The 25,402-nt window shown below is 40.5% G+C and overlaps 1 protein-coding gene across 1 annotated transcript in view; it reads right to left on the bottom strand.

Moving 5' to 3' along the window:
- LOC139474028 (S-adenosylmethionine decarboxylase proenzyme-like) overlaps positions 1 to 17,196 on the bottom strand; it is a 41,978-nt gene extending 24,782 nt beyond the window's left edge. Inside the window, exons 1-5 of the mRNA XM_071256883.1 lie at positions 17,020 to 17,196; positions 7,241 to 7,327; positions 4,916 to 5,042; positions 3,821 to 3,895; positions 2,871 to 2,898 (exon numbers count right to left, since the gene is read on the bottom strand). Of these exons, the coding sequence (XP_071112984.1) occupies positions 2,871 to 2,898; positions 3,821 to 3,895; positions 4,916 to 5,042; positions 7,241 to 7,327; positions 17,020 to 17,123 (421 nt within the window). The 5' untranslated portion in view covers positions 17,124 to 17,196. The remainder of the gene's footprint in view (positions 1 to 2,870; positions 2,899 to 3,820; positions 3,896 to 4,915; positions 5,043 to 7,240; positions 7,328 to 17,019) is intronic.
- Between the last annotated feature and the right edge of the window lie 8,206 nt (positions 17,197 to 25,402).

Here is a 25,402-nt window from a genome sequence, read left to right as displayed (position 1 = left end):
TAGAAACTATGAGATACATGGACTTGCTGCATGCAAAAATCTGTTATTTAAAAGTTGCCTTCTGATTCATGCACCAGGTCCATTCTGTTCTCAAATCAACTCCTAAATGCTCCAGTTTTTTTTATCTATGGTTCAAACACCAAACTCTCCCTCAGTATGTTCATGAAACATGCCTCAGGAAGATATCTATCTCTATCAAGTGTGCCATAGGGCATTCACAAGCGGTCACATGTGCCTTATGCAATTTAAGTGTGCCAGCAAGAACAATACTTGTGATCCATCTTTGACCCCAGTCATTTCACCAAGAGCTAGATTACAAAAATTAAAGCTCAACCTTTTCACTTGCATTGAGATTGATGAAACACTTTTTGGTTTCTGTCAGTAATGTTTGTATTACTTTCTGACTATCAATGCACTCCTTGTGATACTTTGAGTAAAGATAAAGCTTCAGCAAACTTCAGTGTATGCTTGACCTGTTGTTTTAATTGTGTGTCTAAATACATTTTGCCAGGGCTACATTCAAACTATTCTCAATTGGACATTTCGTGCCCATCAGTTTGTTTGTTTGTTGTTTTATGCCGCACTCAGCAATATACAGTTATATGACGGCGGTCTGTAAGTAATCGAGTCGGGACCAGACAATCCAGTGATTGACATCATGAGCATCAATTCATCAGTTGGTACCCGGGTTGGGTAAGGTAGGGTAATAGGGGGTTGGGTCCCCTGGTAGTAAATTTTGATTCGTCCTAGCCCTAACCCCTGCACACCAAATGTGTGAAGGTAAAAGATAAAGAAAAGTCTGAGAGGAACAGTGAGTGAGCTGGGTTATTACACTACTTTTTGTACCCATCTGGAAAATTGAACCCCGGCCTTGTGTAACAAGCTAACACCTCAACCACTAGGCTACCCAACACCCCGAGAGCAAGCTACATGCTCCAATACAAGAAGCTATCTGATCGACATGCCTAATTACTTCTGATGGCCTGGATTGGGATACATCCCTGATAAGCTTCAGCTAGACATCTAGGTTAAGGTTGCATGTCTGCGCCAGCCTAGTTTCACGCAAGGAATGAATGTCTGCACAACAGACTCAGATTACAAAACAGGTTTCTTTGGATCAGAATTGAGGCTGGACAAGTTTCAAGATACCACTATATCACTATGAATACTTTACACAACAGCCGCTTGTGATAAATTTCAGATCAATGAAAGTTCGTTCAAGATTTAACAGACTTGAAAGTTAGGTCACACGTTATATTTCTTAATGAAGTATCAACTGACCAATCAAAACAAAGTAAGATTTTCATAAATTTGCCTGTTTGCTCTAAAGTTAATGGATAAGAAAAAGGAAACAATAATCTTCAAAAAATCTACTCAAAGCTAACAGTTCACATCAGAATAGAAGGGTCACAATATGAAAAAGGAAACAAGGTTTCACAAGTGTGCCTGCTCACTAGACAATCCTGGAGAAATGCCATATCCAATTTGAAGCAGCTGGCTTGGTGTTGATACATTAAACATCTCAAATTATTTCACCAACTGATTACTGGGAAATGTTTTCAACTGATATCTAATATACAAGCTGTGTGGTTACCAAAACGGCACAGGTGAGAGAAATAGGCTTTACTAGATGCTGCCCATAATGACAATATGAATATCAAATTTTTATAGAGTAACAGGTTCGTGTTATCCTGCATGTTACAACAGATGGCCCACGAGCAGGAACTCCACTGCACTAGGACTCAAGGCACTCAGGTATTGCGGGTCAGCCAGAAGTATTTCCAGACATATCAAGGGCGGTGGGGTAGCTTAATGGTTAAAGTGTTTGCTTGTCACGCCGAAGACCCGGGTTCGATTTCCACCTGGGCACAATGTAAGAACCTCATTTCTGGTGTCCCCCGCCATGACATTGCTGGAATATTGCTAAAAGCAGCTTAAAACCATACTCGCTCACTCTCTGAATCCAGACATATCACATTCACCTGCAAATAATCAAGTATGGACAAGAAAAGCGTGGTTTGACGAGGTGAGCTCCAATCCATCCATTTTGGGGATAAATAGGAGTTGAGCTGTATGTTTTTTTTAATTTACCGGTGTTAATGAATATTCAATGCTTGTGCCATTTCCCTAGCTTTCTCTCTGTACCTGAACTTTTTTGTGAGACTGAAATTCACAATGGATGATATGTGCTTTGGTTGGTTGGTTGGTTGGTTGGTTTGATGTTTTACGCCGCACTCAGCAATATTCCAGCTATATGACTGCGGTCTGTAAATAATTGAGTCTGGACCAGACAGTCCAGTGATATATATCATGAGAATTGATCCACGCAATTGGGATCGATGACATGCATCAACCAAGTCAGCAAGCCTGACCACCCGATCCCGTTAGTCGCTTTTTACGACAAGCATAGTCACCTTTTACGGCAAGCATGGGTTGCTGAAGACCTATTCTACCCCGGAATCTTCTTGGGTCATGTGCTTTGGTGACAACTGAGCCCTCTTAGTTACCAGCAACTATATCAAAGTTGTTCTGAAAGTCCCTGACAAAATGTATACATGTACAAACTTAAAATATAATCAATGTGGCATCCATTTTGCCAAGCAGAATGGCTCATTTGTTTTCAAATTTCAGGAGAAAAAACAAAGAGATACTTAAGAAGACAAAGTATTCATCCACGGTGAAATTAGACAATTTTCTGGGATCCAATCCCACTTAATGTGTTTCAACCAAACAGATCGTAGCAGACACTGCCATGTTGACAATGACACACAATCAGTCCGAATTCACAATCGACCACCCAATCCCAAATCTAGTCAGCCTAGCATTGGATACCGGTGGCCTCCCCACAGTGTCTTCCCGTGAATACTTACTTGGAAACAGCTTATCCAGATGTGTCACCTGAAAGACAAACACATGTCCATAAAACCATGTGAAGGTAAATAACTATTTAGTATTCTAAATTTGAGTGAGTTTGGTTCACTGTCATATTGAACAGTATTTCATTGAAATACTGGCGTGTCAACTTGGTGTTGGTGGACAGTCTGAAGTGATGCAGGTCGCAGACAGTTACCACTTTGATGAAACCGACGAGCTTGTCATGGGCTGACAAACTTTGAATGTTATCTGATTGAACCGAGATTCAAACCCTTGATCATAGCTTTCACACCTAAGGGAGGCAACTCTGCATAGTGAACTGCAGTGTCTTAGACCACTGGGGCACTGTTCCAACTTAACTTGAGTGAGTGAGTGAGTGAATGAGTGAGTGAGTTGGGTTTAACGCCGCTTTTAACAGTATTTCAGTTATATCGCGGCGTGTCAGCTTAATGTGGGAGGAAAGCCCGAAGTGATGCAGGTCTCACAGGTGAAACCCACGAGCACGGGTATGGTGCTGACAAACCTAGAAACATAATCGGGTCGAACCAGGATTCGAACCCACAATCATAGGTTTCTGGCGTGCCCAAGGGACGCAACTAAACTTTATCACAGGCATGTTTCAGGTGATGATACTAATGTGGTCTGCATCAAAAACATTCCTGCACTTTCAGCAAACTGACCCCATCTGGAGTGTTATATGTGTCAGGCACGGCAAGTAGCACTATTTGAGCTGGAAAACCTTTAAGTTTGGTAAATGCAGATTCCTTTTTGGAATCCATTTTTCATACACCAAAGCAGTGTTTGGATTGCACTTTTGCATAATGGTGAGTTCTTAATGTCACTTTTTGGGATTTGAAACAAAATTCTGTGAAAACTGCAATTAATAGTCAGTATTGGAATCATATTTATGGCATTTAAGGCTGTTTTCAAATAATACTAGAGTTACCTCATCTTCAAAACTTCGATGAATTCCATGTTGAAGTTCTGGACGAGAGAAATTCTTTCGAGAATAGAAGATATCCTGCAAGAAAATAAACCAAATGTATTCACAGATAACAGTAAACCACAGATAGAGTTAATAACAGTGATGAACATTGTGCTTCTTGAAGAGTGTGAACAGTTCATGTTTAATTATCCTGTTGTATCATTCACGCCTCTATATTTCAAATCCTGCACACTCTTCCTAATTAAGATCAGATCTTCAACTCTGATATGAAGCTGAGATTAAATGAGATTGAATTCCCAATATGAATAGTTACAAGCCAAAGCACACATTCTGTCCCTCAGACTTTAAACCACTTTTGGGAAAACAAGCAAATGGGGAATATTTACGTAACAAATTTGTTTGTTAGTTTGTTGTTTAACACCGCACACAGCAATGCTATATCATGTCATCCATATCAGAGATTCGCTCGAGTCGTTGAGAACAAATGTCATCCAGTTGTGAATTGACCTACTTACCATACACATTATACTGGTAACTTCAATAAGAAATGAGCAACTGCATCAATTTAACAGGGATCAGTTCGAGGAAGAGAAATCCGAAGTCACACAAAGATATAAGACGAATGAGGTGCTGACAAACAAGCGAGTTTTAGAAAGTTGTCAAAAGTCACACTGTTCTATCAAGTTTACCAATTTGGCGAAAAGCAAGTATCTCCCCCCCCCCCCCCCCCGACAGTATGCAGGACTGCATGTCACACTGCATCAGCGAGGATCAAGCTCTCTCCACACTGTGACTCAGTTTGAGTGAAGGTCAACTTTCTCATGTAATCTCTCGCAGTTAATGTGCTGAGCTACCTTCTTCTCAATGCTTACAATGTTAACAGAACACTACCCACAAAAGCTAAAAAGTGTTGCAAGTATCTGGTAAAATATTTCTTAACCACTTTCAGATGTGCAAAAACAAATATCACACCCACCACCTCTCTATTTCTGTGCCTATAAATACCAAAACATGGTATTCTGGAACTCCGGTCACATCACGCAACAAACATGGGAACCTGGTGATACAATATGTCAGCTGTAGCTCGGAACTTACCATGACTTTGTCAAATCCACAGTTATCCTTCACTATCTTGATGAGTGGGTTCACGGCCAACAGTAGAGTGGTGCGTCCACAGGTTTTCAGAATAAATCTGTCTCTGGTCACAAACATGCTGCTCTCGCTGTGTGCAGGAAGAAATATATAGCCACATAAAGATATATATCTTAACCCTGTAACACTTTAAGTGTACAACATTTCATTTTCAAATCAAGGGCCTAATACAAGGATAGAATTTAACAAACATTTGATGACTGGTGATATTATGTAAGAACATCCACTAAAGGCTAGAAATTCTACAGCCCTTAGGATACCTTTAACATTAGGGAAACTGGCTCAGGATAGTTAGGGCTAGTTTCTATCCTTGGCCTAATGCATTGGTTTAATAATACCCACCTGACCCATTTGTTAAACATTTTCAGACATGAGATGCACTGTTATACTAATAAATCACCATCACACTTCATTTGTTCGTAGCCTGTGATAGGAAAAGCTACAAGTCCCTCCACTCCAAACCAAGTCTTAACAGGGGGTGACACAAAATGCAAGTCACAAAATATTTTGTCCAGAAGCCCTGTACTGCGGACAAGTAGATGGCAACAGTGTACTTGCCTGTGACAATGTGAACTGTATTTCATAACCCTGCATCCACCTCTGAACACATTGAACAATATTAGAAACTGCCACTAGTCCTGTAGTCCTTGCCAAACTGTCCAATTGTTAAGGTATCAAAGGACTAGTAGAAATTTGCTATTTTTAAGGGTTTTGCTAAATGTTATCATTATAAGGACTAGTGGACTGAAAATGTTAGTTTCCATCACTGTTGAACAGTACAAGGAAAACACCACAATTACAGTCGTATCAACATGGCTTATAGAGGTGGAAGCTACAATTTCTGGAGACAGATTAAATAATTTTGAAATGAAAAATACTGTAAACAGGGAATTTTTTGCGACCGTTTTATTATTGCGAGTTTTGCGAACGAGACTCAATCGCAAAAATTAAAAACGCAAAAATAAGTATAAATAATACATACATACTTTATTCATTGCAACACCTCATCAAATGTTGAAATCATCAACCAGAACTACAAGTTACTCAATAAGTTTAAAACACAAATGAATGCAGAATCCTGCCTTCTTCCAACCTCGCTTGATTGTGTCAGTGTCCTTTGAAATTTTGTCCACACAAGACATGACACTGAGTTGAGTCAATTATGGTATTTGATAATTGGTTGCAATCTCTTCCGGTCAACTTTCCGGCCAACTCAGAAAAACTAGCTTCGGAGAGAAGCTGTCTATTGTTTGGTACGCGAGGGGTCATCTCAACACGGCAACTCGCAAAAATATCTCGTCGCAGTATTGTCTTTGGCGTGGTATTCGCAATATTTTAACGGCGCAGAAATAAAGCTGTTTACAGTACCCAACTCCCCCCCCCCAAAAAAAAAAATGGAAAGGGGATGGTCTGTATTCAAATGCACTAGGTGCTCTTTTTAACAATAGTGTCAAACTAACACTTTGCTACAGAGGCATAGAGATAAATCACTCAACACGCACAACATAATAACAGTTTTTGTACCAGTACAACTGACAGTATTTACTGTTTTATAGAGATTTCAACCACATTGGGATATGCTTATCTATAAATATCACAGACAAATGTCATCATGGTGGGGTATTATCTTTCAGCAAAAAGGATCAAAACATGCACATTTATAATTTTTCTCAATTCCTAGCATGCAGCACCATTCCATTGATACGGTGCACTGATGTGTGGAGCAATGCAGTGATGTCACACTTCCCATATATCATGATGATGCTATAACCAGTCACCTTTGATATGAACTATGATAATATCAGCCTAATCTGTTTGGAACATCATGGTCGTGAGGATAATGCTGTGTATCTTTAATTATCAGTCAGTCATCTGCATAGCTTAACATTGGTGATGGTATATTTTCAGATTTCTATAATGTTGAAGGACTCCCGACACACGACAGTTATCATGGTTAGTGTCGCACAGTGAACACAAAAACATTACAGCTGATATCCTCAAGCTGTTGCAACACGTCACAGCTTTGTCATTTCAATATCGTTAAAAAAAACAGAGAGCAAAAATTTACATATAGAAATAATGATTAAAAAAATATGTTATCATTGGAAAACAAACAGCGTAAATGTATTAACATGATCCAAATTAAGACTGGTTGACCATGTCGCCTGACACAATAGCAGCCTGGTGATCTTAGTTTCTACTGATGTCAACAGTGGAGCACGCATGGGGTGCTGGGGCTGCTGTCATGGTAGCAGGAATCATTCTCACCTGAGTACATACGCATCCATGTCTTCATCCGAGATGCAGCTGATAATCTCACATCGGACGAGCTTGAGAAGGCCTTCCCATTCTTTCCTGACAAACAGAATGAAACACATTGAGCCTGAGTAGACTATGTATAATAGCATGAGTAGACTATATCCGATAGCACGAGTAAACTATGTCCTATAGCATGAGTAGACTATGTCCTATAGCATGAGTAGACTATGTCCTGTAGCATGGGTAGACTATGTCCTATAGCATGAGTAGACTATATCCTATAGAATGAGTAGACTATGTCCTATAGCACGAGTAGACTATGTCCAATAGCATGAGTAGACTATATCCAATAGCGGGAGTAGACTATGTCCTATAGCATGAGTAGACTATGTCCTATAGCACGAGTAGACTATGTCCAATAGCACGATTAGACTATGTCCTGTAGCATGGGTAGACTATGTCCTATAGCATGAGTAGACTATGTCCTATAGCATGATTAGACTATGTCCTATAGCATGAGTAGACTGTGTCCTATAGCATGAGTAGACTTTGTCCTATAGCACGATTAGACTATGTCCAATAGCATGAGTAGACTATGTCCTATAGCATGAGTAGACTGTGTCCTATAGCATGAGTAGACTTTGTCCTATAGCACGATTAGACTATGTCCAATAGCACGAGTATGCTATGTCCAATAGCACGATTAGACTATGTCCTATAGCATGAGTAGACTATATCCAATAGCGGGAGTAGACTATGTCCAATAGCGGGAGTAGACTATGTCCTATAGCACGAGTAGACTATGTCCTATAGCACGAGTAGACTATGTCCAATAGCACGATTAGACTATGTCCAATAGCACGATTAGACTATGTCCAATAGCACGAGTAGACTATGTCCTATAGCATGAGTAGACTATGCATGAGTACATTATATCCAATAGCATGAGTAGACTTTGTCCTATAGCACGAGTAGACTGTGTCCTATAGCATGAGTAGATATTATCCAAAAGCATGTGTAGACTATGTCCTATAGCGTCAGTAGACTATGTCCTATAGCATGAGTAGACTATGTCCTATAGCATGAGTAGATTTGTCCTATAGCACGAGTAGACTATGTCCAATAGCACGAGTATACTTTGTCCAATAGCATGATTAGACTGTGTCCTGTAGCATGAGTAGATGATGTCCTATAGCATGAGTAGAATATGTCCTATAACATGAGTAGATGATGTCCCACAGCACAAGTAGACTATGTTGTGTTTTTGTTGTTTAACACCACACTCAGAAATATGCCAGCAACATAACGGTGGTCTGTAAATAATCAAGTTGGAACTAGACAATCCAGTGATTGACATCATGATCATCAAACCACCCCTTTGGGATACCATGGCATGCATTAACCAAGTTAATGAGCCTGACCACCCGATCCCGTTAGTGGCCTCTTAGGACACGCATAGTCACGTTTAATGGCCAGCATGGGTTGCTGAAGACCTATTCTAATCCGGATCTTTACGGGTTGAGTAGACAATGTCCAATAACATGAGTAGATTATGTCTAAAAGCTACACAAGGTCGAGTTCAAAATGACCAATTTCTTGTGTCTATGTCATTACAAGAATTACACATCACGGTGATTTACTTGCTTCTAGCTATTTTTGAGTCCAAGGACTCTCTGTAATAATTCTTGGAGTCAAGGCATGTACTTGGCATTCCCTCACTTTAACTGATTTCAAGGCATGTTACTGATGTCATATCACGGCACATGCTCAGAAGTTTTAAGCTCATAAGTTTGTTTGTTGATTAAATGTTGCACTCAGCAATATTCCAGTTATATGAAAGATGGCCTGTAAAAGATCACATCTGGACTAGACAATCTAGTGATTGACATCATGAGCATCGATCCATGCGATTGGGATACGTCGACATGCATCAAACCAAGTCAGTGAGCCTGACCACCCGATCCTGTTAGTCGCCTCTTATGACAAACATAGTTGCCTTTTACTGCAAGCATGGGCTGCTGAAGACCAATTCTAACCTGGATCTTCACGGTTATATCGGTTATATACAGAAATCCACCCCTGATACTCTGAGTGTACTTCTTACACTCAACATCAGTCATGTTATATATATGTAATATGCATAGCTGTAGTACAATAGTGACAAAGACTGAACAGCAAGACTTTTCACACACTTCATTGAATCAGTTTGACCATTCTCAATGTTAATGAGTGAGTGAGTTTGATTTTATGCCGCTTTTAGCAATATTCCAGCAATATCACAGCAGGGGGACACCAGAAATGGGCCTCACACATTGTACCCATGTCGGGAATCGAACCCAGGTCTTCCGCGTGACGAGCGAACGCTTTAACCACCAGGCTACCCGACCCCCTTCTTAATGTTAAGTATATAGGACACAATGTGTTGCATCCAGTGAAACTCGACATCCAGTTACCTGTACACACAAAAATCATTTGGCCACTTTGTTTAAATTGTTTGGAAAAATTGAATTTCCAATAACAGTTTCAAGGAAGATTATACGTATAATATGACAAAAACATGTTTGAACGATACACATATTTTGATGGTTCTACTTGTGAAAAATGTGTGTATTGTTTGAGAGTGTGTGTACTTTGTTGCATGTCCAAGGTCACTGGTTTTCATTGGAATTCACACATTGTCAATGATTACAGTTTTACCCTACTTTTGGAGGAGTCACAACAATTTCTAAGGCTGTATGCCAAGGTCATACAATGTCGGACTATAAACAGACCAACCTTTAGAATACCACCACCATAAACAGTGGGCTGTGTCAAGTCATGAGCATCCAGGCGTATACCTGGCTATTCAACAGATCTGTGTAAAGGTATCTTTGTTGTAGTAGGTAAACAAGTCAAAAAGTAGGAACACTGGCTGCCATGAACTTGTGTACTATTGGTTTGAAATACATAGGACTGTTTCAGCTAAAATAACCTGCTCATTATTACATTAGGCACAAAAAACCTGTTTCCAGATTTCCCAATCTAGTGCCCCTTGTTAGCCCGACACCCATTTGTTTTTGTCCCTTGAGTTGCCCCCTGATGTACATCACCAGCACGTTATTGTCCATTTTATATACCAAAGGAGTAAACATATTGTGCTTGTGTGTTGAGCACTATTTATCATCCAAAACTGGCCCTCACAGGAGATATCACTTGGGTGAGATCAAGCGATATCTACACTGTAGATATCGCTGCAATGAAATTGCATCACAATGCTTTTCAGACCATTGCGGAGTCATTGGCTACCATGACGTCACAATCAAATGACATCACTAATGGCTCTGCTACTGAAGCTGTTAGCAGTACTTTTTACACTTGAGACACTACTTATTACTGTCTACAAACTGAAAAAGTTGGAAGAATGATTTTGGATGATAAATAAAATCTCACCCTCCTGTCTTTTGATATAAAATATATCAACATGATCAACACTTGTTGATAAAAGTGGGAAAACTCCTCGGCAAGTGAGTTTTTCCACTTTTATCAACTTGTGTTCATATATTTGATATCAAAAGACACGAGGGTGAGATTCTCCATATAATACACCAACAAGTACTTTTTCTCTACTTCATGACTACATATGAAATTATTGTGATGAGCTTGCATGGACAAACAAACAACTTTCATGTCATTAAGGCTATTGTTGGTTGTTGATTTCTATCTCTTTTGCATTTCTTTGGTACGATATTGCAGCAAACGGGCTATAGTAATAGATGGCTGAAACAGGAAACACACTTAACTTTTGTGTGACCTTATATTTTTTAGGATGCAAACAGAAATCGTACTTGTTCCATTTTTTTTATTACTGTCATGGGAGATTTGAAACATGCTGTGACATCTCTATTACCTTATCATGCTTATGTTTATCTGTGTCAGAGCTCCGGATTAAAATGCATAGTAGACATGATAATCACCATAATTTATTCCAGTTGGTTCTGAATGAAAGCGTGTTAATATGGATGAACAAAAACCCGAAACAATAGTTTGACGACAATATACATAATAATTGGTGCATTTCAGCTTGCGTACCTTTATGTCTTTACAGTGCATTATTTACTGATAACATACATAAAACATGTAGTAAGGTTATATGATATGTGAATTGGGGCATCACATAACCAGATGAATTCACATGAAAAAGTGCTTAAAGCACAATTATGTTCAAAAACGTTCCTTCAATGCTAAATAAAACCCTAATAAGCTGGATAAGGAGCCAAAATATACTGAGTACAAGGGACCTAGAAGCATTCAACCCTGGTGGCAGGCATTGAGTACCAGGGACCTAGAAGTATTCAACCCTGGCAGCAGGCATCGAGTACCAGGGACCTAGAAGTATTCAACCCTGGCAGCAGGCATCGAGTACCAGGGACCTGGAAGTATTCAACCCTGGCAGCAGGCATCGAGTACCAGGGACCTGGAAGTATTCAACCCTGGCAGCAGGCATTGAGTACCAGGGACCTAGAAGTATTCAACCCTGGCAGCAGGCATCGAGTACCAGGGACCTGGAAGTATTCAACCCTGGCAGCAGGCATCGAGTACCAGAGACCTGGAAGTATTCAACCCTGGAAGCAGGCATTGAGTACAAGGGACCTAGAAGTATTCAACCCTGGCAGCAGGCATTGAGTACAAGGGACCTAGAAGTATTCAACCCTGGCAGCAGGCATTGAGTACAAGGGACCTAGAAGTATTCAACCCTGGCAGCAGGCATTGAGTACCAGGGACCTAGAAGTATTCAACCCTGGCAGCAGGCATTGAGTACAAGGGACCTAGAAGTATTCAACCCTGGCAGCAGGCATTGAGTACCAGGGACCTAGAAGTATTCAACCCTGGCAGCAGGCATTGAGTACCAGGGACCTAGAAGTATTCAACCCTGGCAGCAGGCATTGAGTACCAGGGACCTAGAAGTATTCAACCCTGGCAGCAGGCATTGAGTACCAGGGACCTAGAAGTATTCAACCCTGGCAGCAGGCATTGAGTACCAGGGACCTGGAAGTATTCAACCCTGGTAGCAGGCATTGAGTACAAGGGACCTAGAAGTATTCAACCCTGGCAGCAGGCATCGAGTACCAGGGACCTGGCAGTATTCAACCCTGGAAGCAGGCATTGAGTACCAGGGACCTAGAAGTATTCAACCCTGGCAGCAGGCATTGAGTACCAGGGACCTGGAAGTATTCAACCCTGGAAGCAGGCATTGAGTACCAGGGACCTAGAAGTATTCAACCCTGGAAGCAGGCATTGAGTACCAAGGACCTAGAAGTATTCAACCCTGGAAGCAGGCATTGAGTACCAGGGACCTAGAATTATTCAACCATGGCAGCAGGCATTGAGTACCAGGGACCTAGAAGTATTCAACCCTGGCAGCAGGCATTGAGTACCAGGGACCTAGAAGTATTCAACCCTGGCAGCAGGCATTGAGTACCAGGGACCTAGAAGTATTCAACCCAGGTCAAGGACTTACACTACACTCATCACCCAGAGGCAAATGCGTTACCTGACTATAAAAGTCCAGTTTCCACCACTGCTGAACAAGGCTGGGCTTCCGGAGTTTTTGGCAGGACAAATGAGTCTATGCAAAGTCCAATCAAAATCGTGTAATGAACTAGACATCCGGTTTGCAAACAACATGGATTTCAGCATGCCGATTTTGGCTGACTGCAGGATTTGCAAAGCACGAGTACTGTCAACTTGGCGTTGACAGATATGTTGCAAATCTTTTCACATTTTTAATCAAGGTGCTCAAGTGATGTGATGTACTTCGCGGGGTAAGACCTGTTTTACAATATAGATCTTGATTATCAATCAAATCGTTTTGACTGATCGATTTTTTTGTGCATGTTTTGTTTTTGTTTTTGTGTCTTGTTTAATGCCATACTTGACAATATTCCAGCAAAATGATGGCAGTCACTTATTACATACAGCAGAACATGGATATAACGAACACGGATAGAGCGAACAAACGGATACAACGAACTTTTAAAAAATCCCCGATTTATCTCTTACATGATATCATATAAAATTTACGTACATAACAAACTCTACAGCGAACTAACGGATACAGCGAACTGATATCTTATCACCGACAAACCCATCTATCACTAATTAGTAACGTGTATAGCAAACTGAGAAATCTCACTCAGTGTCAAGTGTCCGACAACTGGCTGTACGCAATCAGCGATGAATCAACACATTCGCAGCGAATCAACACAAACAGCGGTGACGGATCAACCTTGTTATACTTAAATGAATGTTATGAAATGTTATCAGCTGAATGCTATGAAGTGATCACTGCTAATGCAAGTCAATGCTGCATTTACATGTATTGTTTTATCCAAGATGGTGGACGTTTCCAAGTGAAAACGTATATATAACGAAGAACGGATATAACGAACTGATTTCTCCGGTCCCTTGTGGTTCGTTATATCCATGTTTTACTGTAATCAAGTCTGGAAGTGCTCACAACACACTTTTCTATTGTTATTCACAATTGGCCAAAACATTATCAATGTTATTAAAATATGAATCATCAAGTTATTCAAGTATGATATTATAAACATGAAAATTGAATTCCACTAGTAGGTAGCAGGATCATTGAACATATGTTGCCATTCAAGGGATAGAAACACACTCAGATTTCATTCAAGTGGGTCACAGGGTATTCATACAGAGGATGGGTGTTTCCTTTGTTAGGTGTGCAATCACGAGGATTGCATTAAAAGAAATAGAAATAGGTTCATTAAGCATGTCACCTATGTTCATTTATCATCTATAACTGGCTTCTGCAGGAGACTACAATGGGTGAGATCCAGCGGAGATATCTCTGCAATTCAATGCTTTTGAAACTGTTCATCAACTGGAATCCCAAATCTCTCTGCCACTGATGCTGGTTTTCGTACTTTTACACTCAAGATGTTGCTTATTATGATTTACAAACTGAAACAGTTGGAGGAATGATTTTGGATGATAAATGGTACCGCACCCTTGTTTGTTTTGACATCAGCTGATTCATCAACACCCGTTGAAACACGTTACAGATGCCTCAGCAAGCCCTAGAGGTTAAAAGTTTTGTGTTGGTATATTTTGATATCAAAAGTCACTGGGGTGTGGTTCTCTACAGAGCCAATCGACTTATCATCCTTCGGCAACTTTACTTGTGTGAAAGTAAATTATCAGTGGCTTGTTTAGGCTAAAAAAAATAATAGTCTTGGTTCCAGGCACTGCCCACATCATCATGACGTTCACTGCACGTTTCGTTTTTGTTTCCATTTTAAATTCTTTTTTAGCATTGTGTTTAAGTATTAGGATTTTTATATTTTTTTGAAAATGGTGATAAAAACAAAACATGCTGCAGTCTTTATGATAATGCGGGTATTACCTGAGAACCAAGACTATTATTCTTTTTACCCTTAAGATAAACCGAAAATATGATTTCGATGAGCGCCTTACAGGCACTGGGAACATATTTTAACCATGTATTTATGACCTAACTGTGCCATTGCAACTGTAATATAAGGAACTCCAAGCCCTGCATTCTTCACTTCACCCCATTGTTACATATTCCATAACTTCATTTCTAGAAACATCTGGTCATGACCCAGGTACACGTCTCTTTGATAGTCCAAAATGACTATCAACAATAAGATGGCCTCACTGCACACTTTGGACAGTGGAAATACCAAAGATATTTATTTACAATCATTGAATGTTTCATTAGCATTATCAAATAAACACTTTTATTATCAACTTTTTAAATCTTACATTTATAGAGAATGCTATCTCGTTGATATTACCATACCAGAATATAAAAAAGCATTGGCACGGTTTTGTTGCATGTCGCATGATCTACATATTGAAACAGGCAGATATATAATTACCCCACGAGAACAAAGAAAATGTAACGTGTAACTTATATGAAATAGAAGACGAGTAACACTTCCTTATCAGATGTCCATTATATTTAGAACTAAGAATAAAATACTTACCAAAATACTATTACAGTTAACCAAACATATGTAAAATTATAAGTTTATTAAAATGTGAGATAAAAGAGGTTGTAAAGAATTTATCAATGTTTATTTACCATGCTTTTGCCCATAGAAATGAAATTGTTAACTGTTAATTAAATACTATCTATGCCAGAATAAAATGAGCATATTTATGGTTGTCATGATGTATATATGTGGGAGATCATTTATTTCAATTTGATGTTCTATTGTAATGATTAATTATGCTGAATTGTATTTTGTACTTAAGGCCAGTGGCCTTTTGAGTACGAAATAAAGATTGATTGAGTAGACGTCATACACAAATGTTGCTAGTAGGGAGACTACTTGTCACAACTGTGAGATCCGATACATATCATGATACCATGCTCACAATCCAACACGTACCTCGATACTTGCATGTGCTCCTATCAGTTTCTGTTAGCTGTTTTAGCCATCTTTTTCATAGACAGTGTGCCAGGTATTTGGGCATCCTAACGATATACAGTTGGCAGTGTCAAGTATGGCGCAATGGATGAAAATATTTACCTTTTCACTACTCATTTGGTGTGACATTTCGAGCTACACCTTTTTTCAAGCTCCTTAACATGTGACCATGCACATAACATCGTAATCAAGGTAGACGCTTCAAAGTCCACTAAAGACATCAAAGTGTTCGTTGGTTGCAACTGAAGTTATGTTCCAAATTCGAATTAAGCTACACAAGGAAGGATATTCAATAAGTAATGAAAACATACCTCAAAACTTACATTTTGACTAATGCACATTTTAATCAAACTTGATCTGATGACAATTGTGGTTACGTATCAGCTGATGTTAATAATCATCCTGTGTGTAATGCCAAGTGACTATGTTGTGTACCTGTTTTTAACTTGATGGAGGGGCCTCGAAATCATGTGACGATAACAAGAGGTGCCTGATCGACTTGTCTCGCTTACAGATATAATTGTTCTCAAAGGTAAGACTTAATTTTAGTGTAATGGGATTGTTATCAGACACATAATGAGAAATACTTCAAAGGGGCTTGAAAACCCATAACACAAGGGTATAGACAACTTTTATGAAATGATTAATCATGATTATGATGAACAATATAATTGTAGATCTAATTAATGTTAAGCATTTTTATGGACATTTTACATTAATCTTACACAATAAAAATTTGACTATCCTACGTTTACGATAGTGTTTTCTAGTTGTTTTACGCTAAACAGTATACCCAATCAGGCCCCTCCTAGAGTGCTGTTCTGTCATTACTCCACAACAAAAACAAATAAATGTTGGTTAGGCCCAATAAAGATAATGAATGCAAAGCAAGATGAAAACTCAAAATTCAACTAGATAGCCCGGCACTGTAGCGTCATTCACACCTGCACTATATGCACTAAAACAAGAACATTTTCATTTTCTCAAGAGATTAAGGAGATGCGTGTAGGCTACAACATCAGTGTTGTCATGACAACACCTCATCACGGCGCAAATGGAACTGGGTTATTTAGAGAAATTGGCAGACTGACAACAAAAGTATAGGTTTGCATCGACAAAATAAGCTACTTGTCTATTTCCCGGGACCTTGTTTTTAGACGCTAATCAGAATTTCCACATTGACTTTTAAGTTTTATCGGAGAAGCCGCCGTTGACTGAGCACTGGACCAAATCACCTGCTGTCACTCCACCTTTTGTGCCGGTGTTCGACAACCTGCTAATACACGTGATCAATGTGGCATGGGAATAAAAACATAGTTTCACCTTGCAACTGTCCGTAGATCGCACTCTTCATCACAGGAAGATGCAAACCACACCTCTAACAGTTTCTCTGTTCCTTCGAAGAATTGGTCACCGGCACCCGCCATGGCCACTCTGCGTGATGATGTAGCACGACTATATTGACTGACCGGCTCGTAATTTTCCGTAGCATGTGCCGGAAAGTGCCGAAACTGGGTCAAAGTAGTCCCGAGCTTGTCAGATCCTTGCGCGAATGACTATAGCCATCCGCTGAATTATCATTCGTTAACCTCTATAAATGATTATCAGTGTTAAGCAGACTTATAATAGCAGACCTTTTATTTAAAAATGATAGTGCCTGTGATTGATAATGCTGTTTTATATGTAGACCTATTTTCATATGCGGGAGTTCGTGGAATTGTGCAGCCTGTTAGAAATGATTGTATCTAAAGCTGTTGAGGTAGAAAAAATATATAGATAAAAGCAAACAACGTAATTGGGATATATATACGGCTTAGATGCTGATCGTTCTCGTGAAAACGTATCAGTCATATATGAAAGTAATAAACCATCCCTGCGATGAGTTGAAATGTTCAATTGTCTAAGTCGATACATTTTATTGTCTCTGAAACTTAGTGTTCGCTTATTCATTTCCATCAGTGTACATACAGAGTACTGATCAGTATTTTCTGGAAAAATGAATTTAGTATCAATATTATTTTATATACGGCTGCTTAGATTAAATAATAAGCTTTGTAGTTTTAGTTCTCGTGAAAATTCTCAATCTGTCCCAATGTTGACCCTTTGAGTGAGAGTGAGTGAGTGAGTTAACAGTATTACAGTTATATCACGGCGTGTCAGCTTAATGTGGTTGGTAGGAATGCCCGTAGTGATGCTGGCTTCAGACGTTTACCACTTCGGTGAAACCCACGAGCACGGGTTTGGTGCTGACAAACCTAGAAACATAATCGGGGCGAACTGGGATTCCAACCCACAATCATAGGTTTCTGGCGTGCCCAAGGGGTGCAAATCTGGTTGTCTGGTCCACACTCGATCATTTACAGACCGGTGTCATGCCCCGGTCACACATTCACGGACCGGACGCCGGATTAGCCACGGATACGACCCGGCATCATTCGTGGCAATCTGTAGTGGTCCGTAGCTGTCCGTATTGTATCCTGGGTCAATCGTAGTAGTACTTGTATATCCGTGACAATTTTTGAGCATGTTCCAAAATTCCCCACGGATCAGACAACCGTAGTACATCCTTACTGATCCGTTTTAGAACGTACTTATCCGTCTTAGTCCGTAATAAACCGTACTAATTCGTAGTACATCCCCGGACTCAAGCCGCCAAGGATCGGTAAGGTTAGTTACGGTGAACTACGTACTTGTACGGTTACCCCACGGATTAGCCAAGGATACAATACGGTTTGTAACGGATTTGTCACGGACCAGCACGATGGCACTACGTTCTATTAGGGATAGGTAGGGATTACCAAGGTTTCTCAAGGATTCCTACGGGTTACTACGCGACAGTACGGCATAATACAGCTTACTACGGTCCACTACAGTTTATTACGCATGGGCGGATACAGCTTTTTGGAAAAGGGTGGTGCACAATTAAAATCTATTTATTGTCTTGGTGGTAATTAATACAGAAATAATGATTTATTTCGGAATAAAAAGGGGGGTGCGCACCCCCGCAGCCCCCTCTTTATCCGCCCATGTTACGGATTATGTCATCTAGGTGTCACCCCCGTTCTGTCACCAGGCTTCCAGTTTATAGGGCCCTACTTCATATCTGTTTCATCCAAGAAGTCTACATCTAACAACAACCAACATGAACAACCAACAACTGAGGCTGGCACTGAACTGGCTGGACCAGGACATTGATATGCCACAAAAAGCCAGGGCCATGGTGGAGCTGCTTGAGGGCAGACTGAGAGGTGACCGGAGGCAGAAGACATGGTGGACCAGGGACTGGCTCCTCCCACGACCCATCCACGGCCAGTATGAAGCTATCATGGCTGAACTGAGTGTGGAAAATCCAGCTGCTTTCAAGAACTTTGTGAGAATAGACCTACAGATGTTCCAAGAACTGTTACAAGTAGTGGGTCGCATGATTATGAAGAAAATTACCTGGTACAGACAGTCCATCGAACCTGGAGTGAGGCTAGCAGTCACACAGCGTTACCTTGCTACGGGGGACAGCTACCGGACCTTGATGTATGGCTTCAGGGTGGCGCACAATACCATCTCTGGTATTGTTCGGGACGTATGCGAGACTATAATTGCAACATAAAGGATATCACTCAAAAGTTCTGATGGCCCTAGTCGACGCCGGTTACAAGTTCCGGTGGGTGAATATTGGTGCACAAGGTGGTTGCTCCGACGCTCAGATTTGGAACCAGTGTGAGCTGAAAAACGCCATTGAAAGGGGTGTAATCGGCATCCCAGCAGCAGCCCCCCATTCCCGGTGATGACAGACCGATGTCTTACTATATCATTGCAGACAATGCATTTGGCATGAATACCTGGCTCACGAAGCCCTTCTCCAGACGGGGTCTTGCCAATGACGAGAGGATCTTCAACTACCGCCTCTCGAGGGTCAGACGAGTTGTGGTAAATGCATTTGGTATCCTTGCAAACAGATTCCGGTGTTTACTCTCCCCCAGTCCTCGCCTGTGTGTGCCTTCACAACATCATGAGGGTCAGATATCCTGGTGAACAGAACCCTCTCACTGATCAAGAGGATGTTAACCACAACGTCATCCCTGGTGCCTGGAGAGAGGGTGTTAACATGGACGATGTGCAGAACACCAGGGCTGGCAACTTAGACACCTTGAAAGCGATGCAGCAGAGGCTGTACCTTAAACACTACGTCAATTCACCTGTCGGGGCGGTGCCAGAACAGGATGGTATAAAAGATCATCCTTCAGAACGGTCGAATTGTGTTGGATATTTACAGATAATGTTTTATTAAAAATATTGGACTTTGGAATATGTTTTTATTTGTACTTACGTAAAAAAAACCATACACTAACATCATTTACAAATGTTAATATCAACCTTTTATTTCTGTCTTCATTTCTAAACTTTGTGAAATTGAAACATAATATATTCTTGAACAATAAAAATTGAAAAAAAACCATTGCTCCTCTCTTTCGTGGTGGCATTTTGAAGTTGTGGAATGAACACGCGAGCGCGGGAATTCATGTATACGGATTGCTTATCGTGGCTGGTCCGTGGCGCTCCGTTAGAGTCCGTACTTATCCGTGCCAGACCGTTCTAATTCGTGCTAACCCGTACTACAATCGTAGCGAACCGTTGTTAATCCGCAGTGCATACGCCGTGACACGGTTATTCCGTACTAAACCGTACCAAACCGTACCGAACCGTATCAATCCCTATCACTCCCCGTTGTCAAGTAGCTCATTTTCTGCATTATCCTTGGTTGATCCGTAAAATACCCTACTGAATCCGTGGTGCATCCGTAGCGGACCACGGATATAGTCTTTTCCGGGGTCATCCGTGAGTTTCCATCCGTAGTGGATCCGACAAGACGATCCGTGAATGTGTGACCGGGGCATCATATAGCTGGAATATTGCTGAGTGTGGCGTTTAACAACAAACCAAACCAACCAACATGCTCATAAACTGCCGGGCAAAAGAAAGTATACACCCTTGTGTGACCAAGTGAGGAGGCACTATTTCAGCAGTCTCTCAATCACCCGAATCCTCCTCATCTTTAGAATTATTATCCTACTACTTTTATTTGCAGTATATCATAAGTAGCTTGTCAGTTATAGTGATGTTTTCCATTCTGTTGCCTTGCCGGATAGGTCTACACAGATATCCCTGCTGTAACGTACAACCTACCGCGACACACATAATGCATTTCACCACATTGATAAGTAACTCATCTTACAACGGAAAAATGCAGCATTATTTGCGTAAAACTAATGTTTCTTGTCTCAATGTTTCACATATTGAGGCGATTGTGTGTGTGTCGACAGGCAGATGTAGACTACAGTCACAAGCGCATTAAATGCAGCTGTTCCACGTGGGCCACACTAACACAATGATGAGACATAGACTTAATAATTAATTCTGTCCTGAACACTCTAACACAACATCGCAACATGAAACATACAACACACACTTTACCATTATTAATTCAAGGCAGTGGTCATCTCGATTCGATGGCTCCATACAATTAACAAACGCCCAATTCATTTCCAAGCTTGATTGATATTTGCTATGAGTGCACACAACACTTTGACGGAACTATTTATATAAGAGTTACCCGATCGAGACTGTTCGTTCCGCAAAGCGCCATTTTTTGTAACTTGACCAGCGTGTATTCTTTCGATTCCAACAGCGGTTCTACTAGTTTTCAATTGTATTTTTTGCTTAAGTTGATTTTTTTATATATGTTTAAATGTATGATAGGGAAACTGACCTGACAAATTTGTTATTTTCAAGAGTGACAAGTCACGAAATGTGATAAACATGTTATTTAGACAATAACAAATCACAGTATAAAAACACATAGTGTCATGTTATTTCAAAGGAGTGAAATATCTATTATATATTTTCAGATAAATGTAGTAATAACATATCATTATGATACGATACATGGGCGGATACAGCTTTTTTGAAAAGGGGTGGGTGGGTGCACAATTAAGATCTATTTATTGTCTTTGGTGGTAATTTATACAGAAATAAAGATTTTTTTCGAAATAAAAAGGGTGTGTGTGAGGGGTGGGGGTGGGTGGGTCCGCCTATGCGATATACAGTGGAATCAGTGGGTTTGTCCTTAGAATTAGTCAAACCATAGTTTGCATGAAGATATTTCGACAAGGAATACTTTCCTTTTTTCAATCCCTTAAAGGGGTTCAGAAAGACAATAGTTCATATATCTTCTTCCATTCGCTGTGTAATTAGATTGCTAATTAAATGGATATTTATTGACAATAAAAAGCGAGATTAATATAATTGCCTCAGTGAATGCATGGATCAACGCTTTGTGCTGATTAGTCGTATATGGAATTACTACAAATGGTATGATTACTTGCCTTAAAAGCTTTTACATGGAGGCCCACTTGTTTGAAGATACATGTAAGTTATGAGTTGCGTCCCTTTGCCGAGCAAGGATACGCTGTTAATTGGATTGAATTCGATATTCGTGGCCATAGTGATACTTCACGGTCTCGTAAAAAACGTATGAACGACTTTCATACACGTATGAACGTACCCATGCTTGCCGTAAAAGGCGACTGCGCTTGGCGTTAGAGGCGGCTAACGGGATCGGGTGGTCAGGCTCGCTGACTTGATTCGTGTCATCGATGCGGATTGCGTGGATCCATGTCCATGTTGTCAAACACTGGATTGTCTGGACCAGACTCGATTATTTACAGACCGCCGTCATATAGCTGGCATATTGCTGAGTGCTGCGTTAAACAACAAGCAAACAAACTTATGAACGTCAAATTCGCGGTCATGTGACCAACTTCTCGTCCCATTGAAAAGCCGTATTTCTTTTAAACTTAAAATTATATCCATATTATCGTCAAGGACAGAGCATAACCAGGATGTACTCAATACCACGACAGTCAAACGTGTAGAATATCATTATAAACATATTATAATTAGCCACTATCATGCGTAATGATCGTGTGTTTTAGAATCCGTGGTGAATGGTTTCCATTAAAGTTAATAACAGAATGAGAAAGTGATTGACTGGTGTATTGCGATAGCGTGGCAGCCGTTGCAATCATAAATCACGTCCGAAACTAGCGTTGACAATTTACCAAATGATATTAAGGAACCTTGGTATTGTTCTGAAGTCAATTGTTCTTGTGATCTCACAGAAATCACTTGTTTCTTTTATTCCTTGTTAAAATCAAGAACGCCTTTATTGATGGCTTACCATATTCTCAAACACTGACGACATTGTAGGCTTCTCAACAGACGGTATCGTTGCTGCGAGGACCATGCGACTGTACACATTAACGATACCTGAATAAAAAATGTCCACAACATTTACTGGGTGTTTCCATGTGTTGGTGAATAGCACTGAACATTAGAGATCTTTTGTAATGTCTAAGACAGGTCGAATGACTTATGTTAACTTCCGAATTTGATCCCGTTCTCGATGGTCTCCGGCAGGTGTAGAGCCAATAGACCCGCCAGGACGGTCAGACTGCAACCTCCCATGGAGGTGTTCGCACAGAGAGATATCTATCGTATACCCATTAATAATGACTAAAACAATCTACAACTTTAGTATTTCTGGATCTTCCAAGAAGCTATTTAAGCCCTTTTAACTTTAGGTAATGTTTCAGTGATGCCTTTTATGACAAATCGTTTCCACCTTACCAGTTAAAAATATGATAAGAGTTCGTGTGCACACGACTGGAGTGGTGAAGCTGTCCTTGGGTTTGTCGTCATCGTGTTTTCCAATCTCATGCGCGTGTTCCTCAAACAGGTTGTCAGCGATCTAACCCACTCAGCCACCGAGGCTTCCAATTTACACATGACAGAGGGGTACACAACGTACGAGATCTACACTGCCAGTTGTCGGACTTTCATTTTTATGGAAGATTCGGTGGCTGAGTGGGTTAGATCGCTGATTTTGTGTGCTGGCGGTTAGGTGCCTCAACTTGGCAGTGTTGGTTCGAATGCTGAACGGGACTCAACCCAAAAAAAGTACGAGAATCTGTACTTCACTCACAAAGCGTTATCCCAAATATAACATTGGCTACATTTGACCACTTTCTAAGAGGCATTGTGTGTTCATAACATCTGGTTTACTGCATATTGTTTCGATGTATATTCTTACACCGTTATCAAGCTTATCAAGCTGGAGTGACGCCAACCAAGTCACGAGAGGTATGTATGCATGATATGTTGTGATAAGCAGTAGGTTAACACAGACGACAACGGTAGTAGATAACAAGCACATAATTGGATAAAGCCAAATGTACAGTACGAATGAGGAGGAGGTCAGTTATAATAAGGCGTGCATTCTTTAGCTGGATGAAAATCGTGTCTCAGACGTTTACCGCTTGGTAGCTCACCCACTTGTCTCGTATGGAAATAAGAACTGTTAAATGATACGGCGGTTGCTTACAGCAATATGCCGGCTATATGACGGAGGTTGGTAAATAATCACGTATGGACCAGACTATCTAGTGATTGGCATACACGATACCATGCACTCAACCAAGTCAGCGAACGTCGCCTGACTGACATTGTGTCATTGTTACCCTATTACCAACGCATGTTATAACTTTAAAAAAAAAAACATTCATTAAAACTTTTCCAGGCATGAAATACCATAGCCAATATTTTACAGGTATGTATACATGGCGTTCCACCATCAACCGGTTTCATACGGTTTTTATTGGTATGTAGCGCTATGTCTAACCAACACACCCAGCGACGGCCTGGTTACACTTCAGACAAATGAGCGACCAGTTTACATCACACAAACAGCAGTGTTTCTTGTTTGACATTGTGCAACGTGTGAGTGAGATGTATTTAACGCCGCTTTTAATAATATTCCAGTATATCACGGTGTGTAGGCCTAATGTGGGAGGAAAGCCCGAAGTGATACAGGTCTCAGATGTTTACCACTTCGGTGAAACCCACATCATGGTGCTGACTACCAGAAACATAATAGGGGGTGCAACTGTATGTTCCTTCCTCATATTGCTTCCATGGTTTCTGCACGGAGTAGGACGCATTAGAGTTCCACGAGTTTTACACGGTCATATTCCACGATCTGACTACAAATAGATTAAAATCAGATCTTAGTTCTCGCTACGGCTAAACAAAGATTTGAGGACATCCCATTACGGGTCACGTCAGACCGACCTTGTGCGAACTTTGACCGACCAATGATATGGCCAATCAGAAGGCAGCATTCTTGTGCTTAATTTCACTAATTTCAAATTGGCGACTACGCTTCGAAACATATTTTGACAAATTCTCGATTACAAATTTGAAACCTGAACAAAAGAACATTCTGGAATGGCTAATAGATGGTCTAGATCGTATGGATTCAATCGTTCAACTCGTAACTATCGTTAAAGTTTTCGAGGTTACATGATTAGAAATCACATTCCGACTGTCACTTTCATAATCTGGTAAGCGACGCTCTGATTGGTCGGATGAAAGGTCGTTCTGACGTGACCCCTAATGGGATGTCCTCAGATCTTTGTTTAGCGGTAGCGAGAACTAAGGTCCGATTTTAATGAGATTGACAAATAATACTTCCCCACTATAATCTCCATTTCTCCTGTCAGTACCTGTCAGCACAAAGTTTCTCAAGACATCGGAGTTGGACGGCTGATCGTAGCGTCAAGTCAAATCGACTAATAACGAAGCTAATGTGGCG

The sequence above is a fragment of the Haliotis cracherodii genome, unplaced genomic scaffold (assembly GCF_022045235.1).
Source record: "Haliotis cracherodii isolate W230 unplaced genomic scaffold, xgHalCrac1.p SCAF_3, whole genome shotgun sequence".
In the NCBI taxonomy this organism is placed as follows: domain Eukaryota; kingdom Metazoa; phylum Mollusca; class Gastropoda; order Lepetellida; family Haliotidae; genus Haliotis; species Haliotis cracherodii.
Note: the sequence above shows the minus strand (reverse complement) of the source record. Positions and strands in the feature narration are given on the sequence as shown.